The following is an 11,244-nucleotide window of genomic DNA, read 5'->3' on the forward strand; positions in this document are numbered from 1 at the left end:
GTTTAAAAGGCATGTCGTACGCAGACAGGCTAAAAGAATTGAATCTATTCAGTCTTGAACAAAGAAGACTACGTGGCGATCTGATTCAAGCATTCAAAATCCTAAAAGGTATAGACAATGTCGACCCAGGGGACTTTTTTGACCTGAAAAAAGAAACAAGGACCAGGGGTCACAAATGGAGATTAAGGGGCATTCAGAGCAGAAAATAGGAGGCATTTTTTACACTGAGAATTGTGAGGGTCTGGAACCAACTACCCAGTATTGTTGTTGAAGCTGACACCCTGGGATCCTTCAAGAAGCTGCTTGATGAGATTCTGGGATCAATAAGCTACTAACAACCAAATGAGCAAGATAGGCTGAATGGCCTCCTTTCGTTTGTAAACTTTCTTATGTTCTTATGTTCTAATCGTCACCCTTCCTTGAGTCAATCCTCACCCCTCCTCAAGGCAATCGCCACCACTCCCCACTCCTTAAGAGGTGAGGATTGACTTGAGGAGGGTTGAGTATTGACTCGAGGAGGGATGAGGATTGACGAGGAGTGTTGTGGATTGACGAGGAGGGTTGAAGATTGACTCGAGGAGGGGTGAGGATTGACTCAAGGAGGGGTGAGGTCTGAGGATGTCCTAAAATGGAAACCATACATTGGAACAGGCTTACTTCAAAACAGACAAATACCAGCCAGCACAGAAAAGACATGAAAACACATGGGGGGGGAGGTGTTCATAATGATACTGTTTGCTTCTTATTGATTGTGCACCGACTGTGAGGAAAATAAGAATGATCAGTTTGAAAAGGAGCGGTCATTATTCCTAAATCATTCAATAGACTCCCCCACCCCCCACTTTTCTATAAAATACTTTTCAGACATAAACTAGAGAGACTCCCATGCACTGCTAGAGATGCTGCTTTTCATGACCTTGATAGCTGAGCCAGGTGTGACTCAGGTTCAATCACTATATAACAGGAGAGGCAGCGCACCTCCACAGCTGAAATTGATTTTGATCTGCTGTTTGTGTTCACAGAGACCAGCAACATCGCTGAGAGATACACCCTGATTGAAGAACTGAAAACCTGGACTGAAGCTCAGCAGTACTGTAGAGAACACCACACCAACCTCGTCAGTATAAAGAGTGCCAGTGAAAATGAAGAAATAGTGAAGAAAGCGCAGGGCAAGACCTTCTGGATAGGCCTGTTCAATGAGCCCTGGAAGTGGTCACACCAGGGGGATAACTACACATTTCACAGCTGGAGCAATGGGCAACCAGACAACTGGAGAGGGGGTGAGAAGTGTGTGATGAGGAGTAAGACTGGTGAATGGCATGATGCTCCCTGCAACTATCAGAATTCCTTCTTCTGCTATGATGGTGAGGACCCTGTTCAGACTGTGTTCTCATTTAATTCAGTGTAAACCTGCAGGTTCAAAGAGGGAAGCATAATTAGATCGCTTCAGTAGGTCCTGGTGGTGACAAATCTACCAGTTTCCACTTTGAGAATCAATCACAGGCTCCCTGCTCAGGCTGATAGGATGGTCAATATCCTTCCAGAGGTAATGGGGTGATGTGGAATGCAGCTATCAGTACCCCTTGTTCTGCTGTGACTGAAGGCTCCCTGTTCAGTCTGCGCTCTTGTTCAGCTCTGTGTTTGTACCCCAGTCTGTGAGCAGGAACTCAGAGGCTCAGTCCATCTGATCCTGCAGTAGCTGTCTGACCTCCAGAGCAGGGCAGGGTGTAGCCTAGAGATCTGAAGAACCAGAAACCAGCCCAGTCATTAAGAGTGTGAGAGGGAGCAGCTACCCCTCATTGTTATACCCAGGAGAGACGTGTGCTGTGATATACATTCTTACTGTCTATTTATTATATTTATTTGAAAACAATAAACCATTGTCAGCATTGCCCTGGTGGAGACTGCAGCATAGACATAGTTTCATTTAAACGCTTTTGAACAATACACTTGAAACAGGAAACACTAAATCTTGTTGTTGTGTGTTTTCTTTACAGATTCAGACCCCACAAGCCTCTCTTCCACTCCGGTCTCTCAAGGTATGCAGTGTAATCACTTCAGTGGATTCAGAACCCACAGCAGCAATCTGGCGCTGTTATCAACATTCTTTTTTCTCTTTATCTTTTTACAGAAAGAGAATCCTCGAGCCCCACTTCCATTCCGGTCTCTCAAGGTATGAGTTGTAATCACTTCAGTGGATTCAGAACCCACAGGAGCAATCTGACTTTGTAATCAACTTTCTTTTTTCTCTTTATCTTTTTACAGAAAGAGAATCCTCGAGCCTCCCTTCCACTCCGGTCTCTCAAGGTATGAGGTGTAATCACTTCAGTGGATTCAGAACCCACAGGAGCAATCTGACTTTGTAATCAACTTTCTTTTTTCTCTTTATCTTTTTACAGAAAGTGAATCCTCGAGCCTCCCTTCCACTCCGGTCTCTCAAGGTATGCAGTGTAATCACTTCAGTGGATTCACAAACCACAGTAGAATGGCAATCTCATGTGTCATGTGAACCACAAGACCCCCTGTCTCTGCTGGTTTTCATTCCAACTGTGCTCTCAGTTACTTAACTAGACCCTTAATTGAACTGATAATTTGCTTAATTAGACCTTTTTACTTGTTTTCAGCTCTTGAACAGTTGCATATTTCAAGTTAGCTATAACATTTAATAAGTAACTTGAACTGCAACTGTTTAAGAGCTGAAACAAGTAAAAAGGTCTAATTAAGCAAATTATCAGTTCAATTAAGGGTCTAGTTAAGTAATTGAGAGCTTGGTTGGAATAAAAACCAGCAGACACAGGGGGTCCCCAGGGCCGGGTTTGAGAAGCCCTGATCTAAACCACTCACTGTAGACATGTCAGTGCATTGAAATCTATACATAGGAATGGTAATGAGGTCTAAACTAGCATGTAAGCATTCTTATGGTGCTGATGGAAACATGTTGAATACTGTTGAAAATTGCCCCAACATTAGACACTCATCTAAACACCTAAACACAAAAAAATGAAAATCTACCTCTACACGTCTGCTTCTTGTGTTCTAGGTACCAGCACTCCACCTGAGCCCTGCACGTAACTCACAGTCTGTGCTGCACATTACAGACGATGTGGGGTCTTATTGTTTTACATGGAGTTCATTTAATTATTCAGCTCTGTGTTTGTACCCCAGTCTGTGAGCAGGGACTCAGAGGCTCAGTCCATCTGATCCTACAGTAGCTGTCTGACCTCCAGAGCAGGGCAGGGTGTAGCCTAGAGATCTGAAGAACCAGAATCCAGCCCGGTCATTAAGAGTGTGAGAGGGAGCAGCTACCCCTCATTGTTATACCCAGGAGAGACGTGTGCTGTGATATACATTCTTACTGTCTATTCATTATATTTATTTGAAAACAATAAACCATTGTCAGCATTGCCCTGGTGGAGACTGCAGCATAGAAACAGTTTCATTTAAACACTTTTGAACAATACACTGAAAAGGGAAACACTAAATCTTCTTGTTGTGTGTTTTCTTTACAGATTCAGACCCCACAAGCCCCCCTTCCACTCCGGTCTCTCAAGGTATGCAGTGTAATCACTTCAGTAGATTCAGAACCCAAAGGAGCAATCTGGCCTTGTTATTAACTTCTTTTTTTTCTTTTTACAAAAGGAGAATCCTCGAGTCCCCCTTCCACTCCGGTCTCTCAAGGTATGCAGTGTAATCACTTCAGTAGATTCAGAACCCAAAGGAGCAATCTGGCTTTGTCATTAACTTCCTTTTTTCTTTTAACAGAAGGAAAATCTTTGAGCCCCCCTTCCACTTCGGTCTCTCAAGGTATGCAGTGTAATCAGTTCAGTGTGATTCAAAAACCACAGTAGAATGGCAATCTCATGTGTCATGTGAACCACTAGACCTATTGAAGCCACGTGAGATTTGTGTGCAAAAATAATGTGAAAGCTGAACCTAGCATGAGGCAACTGCCTGAGTGACACCAGCTCCCAGCAGTGTATATTTCAAGTTAGCTATAACATTTGATAAGTAACTTGAACTGCAACTGTTTAAGAGCTGAAAACAAGTAAAACATGTCTAATTAAGCAAATTATTAGTTCAATTAAGGGTATAGTTAAGTAATTGAGAGCTCAGTTGGAATGAAAACCAGCAGACACAGGGGGTCCCCAGGGCCGGGTTTGTGAAGCCCTGATCTAAACCATTGACTGTAGATGTGTCTGTTCAGTGTGATTGACAGCCTACCTCACGTGTCATGTGATCCACTAGACCGGGGGGGGGGGGGGCAAAGTGGTCCCTTCCACTCCTGGTCTTTGTTCCAACCCTGATCTAAATTGTTTAATTGAACCAATTAAACCTGCATCCAGTCCCTGAAGTAGTTGCTGATCTCATTTTACCTGTTAAAGCTGGATTGGAATAGCCCTCCAGCACCGTGATTGGACACCCCTGCACTAGAGCTATAAAAGCTGTGGGAAAGTTGTGCAGCTATTCAGCAACAACACGAAGAGAGCAGAAGGTTGTCTTTCCGCTTGGAATCCTAATGTATAGAATTACATTATATTGTACAGTACAAAGAATATGTCTTTTTAAACAAAATCTACTGCCTAACAATGTCACCCCACACTCAGATGATATTCTCATCAGTAGGCTATGCTGCAGTATGTACAGGTTACATTTTTGCATGTGAGATGCAAGTGCAGTCTGGTTCACGGATAATCTGAACCACAGTGCAGGCTGATGGCAGCTGTAGAAGCACAATTTAAATAATGCAAACATTAAACCAACACTCATGACTGGAATAGCACAGAGTGTCACACATCTGTCAAAGTCAATGAAATTATTATTATTATTATTGTCACCAGGCACTCCAGTCCCTGAGGATCTCCACCTGATCTCTCACAGTATGGTCTGGCCGGAGGCTTGGCAGTACTGCAGGGATCACTACACTAGCCTAGTGAGCATCACAAGCCTGGCTGCACAGAACAGAGTGTTGGAGCTCGTCAGGAACAACACTGCATCGCGATTCTGGATCGGCCTGCACAGAACCGTTGTGTATGATAACTGGTACTGGGTTGCTGGTAAGGATAAGAAGGCCCGTCTAAACTACACTAACTGGCCTCCTGGGGAGCCCAACAATCCCTATTATGAGCACTGTGGGGAGATGGTACTGCGGGAGGATGGGGGGGCTGAGTGGAATGATCTGTGCTGCTATGAACAGCTCCCCTTTATCTGTTTCAAAGATTAAAAACATCCTGAAAAGCTTTTACAGCAGTGGCTCTCAAACTCCAGCTGGGACCCCTTTTAAAGGCACTTTAGTCTGAAAAAACTAAAAAAAATATAGAAATACCAAAATCTAAATTGTATGAACATGGAATGTGTGAATATTAAAGCAGTAAGAAATCTCGTATCTGACAGAGTTTGCAATGCCATGTCTGCTCTCTATAAAGAGCTGCTGCAATGCACTGCAGCCATCGCGGATGGTAGGTCTGCTTGTGATGAGGTCGTTTAAAACATTTTTGTGAACCCCAAGGGGGTCCCAACCCCCAGTCTGAGAACCACTGTCTCCACAGAACCCAGAGCTTACTATAGAGTAGTGCAGCAAAATACTACACATTCCTATTGAAGAAAATCCTATGTAGCAATCTTTAATGATATACATCACTGTGATACTTTCGTACTTGTTTAATATCCTATTGTGTGTGTGTTCTGTACAAGGCTCGAAGTTAACGTATATTTGGTAGCATTTTGCTACCAAAACTCTTAATTTGCTACTATTTTTTATGCAGTAGCATTTTTCTGATCCCTTACGCTGCAGTTTATATGACCGATCCTGAGTGAACAGGAACACAATTACCACTATTAGTTTTTTAAACACGTACATTACTAGTATCTTTCATAAAGCAGGACACCATTTCTAATAGAGCTTCCTGATCTGCAGATGCCTGAGGTTTGTACCGCTGTCGTGCCGAATTCTGCCCCTTGCTGAATTTCGAGATGCGCATGCATGAGAGTTTTGTTGAAGTCTGTCTGTGTGACTTACTGAAGCTATTAATTTATTCATCAATGTGGTTTACCGTGAACTTGCGCTATATCTAGCCTCAGACGACTCATGTCATTTTTTAAAAGTTACCTTCTAACCCTGGCTCTGTATGATTCTCTATTGTTTCTGTTCAGAGCATGATCTGCCATGCTTACTAAATTTTCCAGCAATCATGGCTTCTGAAAAGGCTGATTTTGATGAAGCGAGGTCGGGAAGCATACAAGTGTTGCTCATACTTCAGTGTACAATGCTTCAGAGCTTCAGTGCACTGCGCAACGCTAATATGCTTCCCCACCTCACTTCCTCACAATCAGTCTTGAGGAGTCTTTTCAGAAGCTGCTTCACTTGTTTTTTTTAATTCCGGATCCACAGCTGTTTATTTCCTGGTACCTTTGCTGTGGCTGACTTGATCTGATTAAGGACGCAGCAGCAGCTCGGTTTTAGTTATTATCATCAAGAACGCTGCCTTTGAAATATCGACATGTTCCAAGCTGAAGTATAAAACACAAACAAACAAAAAAAGCCCAGTGATAATACTGTGGGGTTAGTAAGCTTTCAGAAAAGGAATTTGACCACTTTGGTTAGGAGTGCTTTAGTATAGGATATAGGGGAGAAGCACAGAGGGGGAACGGGTTAACTTGCTATTTTCATTAGTGCTTCTTTTAAGTACTTTCAATATTGTGTTAGTTTTTACATATTTAGAAGTTTTTATATATTTAAGAGCGTGTGTCTGTAGTCGGGCCTGTATGAGGTCATCAGCACCAGTATACAAAAACTCCACTTGGAAAACAAAAGAGAAAGAAACCTTTTATTTTCCTTGTTTGCACTTTTGTGTTGCTTCCCTGAGCTGCAGCAGAGCGGACATTCATACCCCCCTGCTGCTGCAGGTAGTGGCAGGAGTGAGTCTGGTTAGGGTTAGGCCTGTTTAGTGACATTAGAGTGACACAAAGAGTGGCCAGAAAGCTTCAAGGAGAGAGGAAGCTTGTGTGCCTGCCTGCCTGCAGCTGAAACGACCTGCCTCTAGGGAACGCAAACAAACTGGACAGCCAACAGGGCCTGGCTTCTGATGAAGCAGATTGCACCTCATGCTATTCTATTGAATGTAATAAACAGACACGCCGTAGTTATATTTGAATATGATGCTGCAGTTTTAACTAAACAAAACAGGAAACCTGTAATAGATTGAGTGATTCATAGCTCACTGTTTATATTCTGTATTTCTGTGTGGATTTCTTGGGATTATAAGATTAATAAAGGTTTACAGTTTAAATCATCAGCCTTTTTGTTTCTTGATTTCTGTATGTATAACAAATATCACTATATGGAGTTATGCTGCCACCTACTGTTCCTACTGGGTTATTGCATGATTTATAAAGATAATAGGCAAGATATCAACTATACTACATTACAGACAGCAACTTTGTTATTCATGTTTCAATTGGTTTATTCAGTATATATGAATTGATATATTTTAAAGATCATGTACAAAACAAAAAGGCTATACTGTTTAAAGAGACCAAACATATTTATCAATTGCTTACGATTGTAAGTCGCCCTGGATAAGGGCGTCTGCTAAGAAATAAATAATAATAATAATAATAACATACCAAGACCAAGTCTGAGACCAAACCTACCAAGACCAAGACTGAGACCAAACGTACCGAGACCAAGACTGAGACCAAACGTACCGAGACCAAGACCTCCTGTAGAATTCTCTGATACAGAGCAGAATTCATGGTTCCTTCAATGATGGCAAGGCGTCCCCAAACCATGACACTACCACCACCATGCTTGACCATTGGTATGAGGTTCTTACTGTGGAATGCAGTGTTTGGTTTTCGCCAGACATAACGGGGCACATGTCGGCCAAAAATGTTCCAGAACTCTTGAGAATCATCCAGGTGCTTTTTGGCAAACTTGAGATGAGCATCCATGTTCTTCTTAGTGAACAATGGTTTCTGCCTTGCTACTCTGCCATGAATCCCATTTTTGCCCAGTGTCTTTCTGATGGTGGAGTCATGAACACTGACCTTAGCCGAAGCGAGAGAGGCCTGCAGATCCCTGGATGTTGTTCTAGGGTTCTTTGTGACTTCCTGGACGATTTTACGCCTTGATCTTGGATAGATTTTGGCAGGACGGCCACTCCTGGGAAGATTCACTACTGTCCCAAACTTTCTCCATTTGGACAATATGGCTCTGACTGTGGTTCGGTGGAGCCCCAGAGCCTTAGAAATGGCTTTGTAACCCTTTCCTTTTGGCTTGGATTTTGGTGTCTGACCAAATGTTTATCAGAGTTTTTAGTTTCTCGCACTGTTCATGTAATTTGTGGTTACCAGATTACAAGAGTTTTTTTTTCTCTTCAATTCACTGATGCCATACCAATTCTGAAGCTGTTAAAATAACAGTATATAACAACAGAATAATAGTTTACAAATGAAACATTGGGTGTATTATTCACACAGTTTCCTTCAATGTTAACCTCCACAGTGTGCAACAGGCATGGCTTTTTACTGTTGAGATATCTACTGATTCCTGTCCACTGTGATTCATACTGTTGAGAAAATAAGAAGGTAATAACACACAACACTGCCTTACTGTATTTCTCAACACAAAACCCTTCCTGGGTGGCTGAAACATTCAGTTTCACTTACACTTATAAAACATCCACACTGTATATAAGCATTGACCAGACCAGAATGTAGGTTTGTACGGAAATATTTACACATGCTGCTAGCCAATCATATCACTGGATATTTTCAAGCTGTTTTAAACCACCTCAATTAAAAAAAAAAAAACACATTCATTCTCATTAGTTTGATACTCTGTGTTCGGCAATACTGCACACAGTTTTCATGACTTCAAATCATGTTTCAATTGTCTATTTCAAGCATTCCTAAACAACTCTGCCCTTTACAACATAATCCTTCAAACTATTAAACTGCTGTAATAACAAGCATGTCAGTTCCATTCATCCCCTGCCAAGGCTGTACATTAGAGCCATGAGTAACAGGAAGAAGTAGATCACCACACCCTTATCCACTGTGTGCACAAGCAAACAGAGGGACAGATGCCTTCATATACTGACACAGTGTGATACTCTTTAGCATGTGCTCCATCATGTCCAGTTTCATCACAGTGAATCAGTGCTCCTCAGAGACAATGCATGTAAACACCTGGATGGAGACAGATAAACAGGGAGCCTCCACAAGCCCCAGATTCTGATACACTTGATTTGTGATAAAGAAGGACCTTTTCAGGGACCTTTTCAGGGACCAGTGTGACAGACAGAGACAGAAAAGCAGCCTCCATCTGCCGAGAGAGTATGATACGATCAATAACTTGCTGTGTTAAAGAAGGTCTTCAGTGAGTTTCACGGTCAGCTTCATATCCGCATCCCAATCAGAAATAAATCTATATATCTAGTAAGTTTGCTCTCGTTTCATAACCCCTATTCCAGTGATGGCCAATACACCAAACACTGCGATCCATTTTGGTGGATCTCAACGGGCTCTGCGATCCACCAGTAAGCTATGACCAATAATTATTAGCGGGATTTAATATAATAGTGTCCAATATGTAATAACAATAATAAAAAAATAACAACAACAAAGTAACAAATGCTCCACGCTAACTTTTTTAGGTGCTTAAGTTTAAAAAAAAAAGACACGCACACAAATAATAATAATAATAATAATAATAATAATAATAATAATAATAATACAATTTTTGCTCAGATGTATTGTTGAATATCTATAGATCTTTTTTCCTTCCTTTTTTACATAACACTTGTGCAGTTCAGTACTTTTGCATCAACAAAATTAAAAAAAAATCATCTGTGCTACTGGACGACACAGAAGGCTCTGCCCATCTGATGAAACAAAAACTGTTGCATGCTTATATGCTAGTACTTGTTCTGATTTGTCACGAGATCCACCGAAAATCTTTTGTGATCCACCCATGGATCGCGATCCACGTATTGGCCACCGCTGGCCTATTCACTCCTGTTGACCTGTTTGCTGGCTGCTAGTAAACGTATTTATTAAAAGTGTGCTTGTTTCATTAATACCAGCTGGCTCTCTGTGTCCTGTTTACTATCAGCTAATACACACATTCAGTTTTGGCTTCCAACCCAAACCCGCTACTACAGGACCGACCCCCCCCAAACCCACAACCTGCTGCAACACTGTCTACTTACCCACGAGCCAACCGCTTTAATGAGACCTGCAATCTGACCCGAACCCGCAAGTGTCTGTCCTTTACCTACTGCCTGCGTCAACTGACTCTCCCACATTCACACACAGATATCTCTACCATTCTACACACAATGAGTTTATACAATATAGGCTAAACAGCGTGGCAGCTTTCTCTAGTGGTCTGGATATATTTTAACTTTGTAACATATTAACTATCTCTACTTATTTTACTATAAAATGCCTGTCTCTTTCTTTCGTGCCACCAGTTGAAAGGGAGCTACACCTGTGCTTCTGCAGAGATGATGCACCAGTTCTGTGACTGTCGTTCACAAAAACATAATGACAGGTTTTACAAGCAACGAATCCAGTCACATGTTCATTATTTCCATTCGCTATGACTCCAAAATAATTCCACACTTGTGATTTACCTCATGAACTCTTATCCACTACATGGATAAACCCTGCGCTATCTTTTGTTTCACCTCGTCCACAGGCATTTTTAATATCACCAAGCACACGTGATAAAAGGCTAATGCGACGTATCAAACAAGCGGCAATACATACCTAATCGGCTCCTGCTTTAGTTACAGACGAGTACGCTGAAAGCACAGAAAACATTTTTGGAGACCCGAGCCTGACCCGGAAATCACATTTTTTGACCCGCACTCGAACTGCAAACCACGAAAAAGTTCACATTCTGAATTGAACCCAACCCGCTTTTGCGGGTCACCTGCCGCTACCTGACGCGATTCAGGACTCTACCTTACACTGCTGTTAGGCAACATTCTTCGTTGCTGTTTATTTTTTTTTGTTACTGTAACAAGCCCCGTTGGTTTCTGGCTACTCTGGTAAAGTCAAACAGTGGAGGATTCAGAGACATATGTTTGATGATATTACACAAACAGAATATTTAAAAAATCAATAAAGTAATTTGCCAACTGAAAATAATTGTCAATATAGTTTTAAACAAACTGGAACTCGTTTCACTGAGGACCTTTAATCAAGCATCGTGAGGGAGCAGTTAAATTGAAAATG

The 11,244-nt window shown here is 41.8% G+C and overlaps 1 protein-coding gene across 2 annotated transcripts in view; it reads left to right on the plus strand.

Annotated features, from left to right (window-relative positions):
* The window catches only part of LOC117412085 (macrophage mannose receptor 1-like), a 30,555-nt gene extending 23,283 nt beyond the window's left edge, over positions 1-7,272 (plus strand). Inside the window, exons 6-14 of one of the 2 annotated variants that reach the window (XM_059017439.1) lie at positions 1,023-1,364; positions 1,998-2,039; positions 2,132-2,173; positions 2,266-2,307; positions 2,400-2,441; positions 3,510-3,551; positions 3,640-3,678; positions 3,763-3,804; positions 4,839-7,272. In XM_059017439.1, the coding sequence (XP_058873422.1) occupies positions 1,023-1,364; positions 1,998-2,039; positions 2,132-2,173; positions 2,266-2,307; positions 2,400-2,441; positions 3,510-3,551; positions 3,640-3,678; positions 3,763-3,804; positions 4,839-5,221 (1,016 nt within the window). In that variant the 3' untranslated portion in view covers positions 5,222-7,272. The remainder of the gene's footprint in view (positions 1-1,022; positions 1,365-1,997; positions 2,040-2,131; positions 2,174-2,265; positions 2,308-2,399; positions 2,442-3,509; positions 3,552-3,639; positions 3,679-3,762; positions 3,805-4,838) is intronic. The other variant, XM_059017440.1, reaches the window with a different exon arrangement.
* Positions 7,273-11,244: the final 3,972 nt, after the last annotated feature.

The sequence above is a fragment of the Acipenser ruthenus genome, chromosome 56 (assembly GCF_902713425.1).
Source record: "Acipenser ruthenus chromosome 56, fAciRut3.2 maternal haplotype, whole genome shotgun sequence".
NCBI classification, from domain to species: Eukaryota; Metazoa; Chordata; class Actinopteri; order Acipenseriformes; family Acipenseridae; genus Acipenser; species Acipenser ruthenus.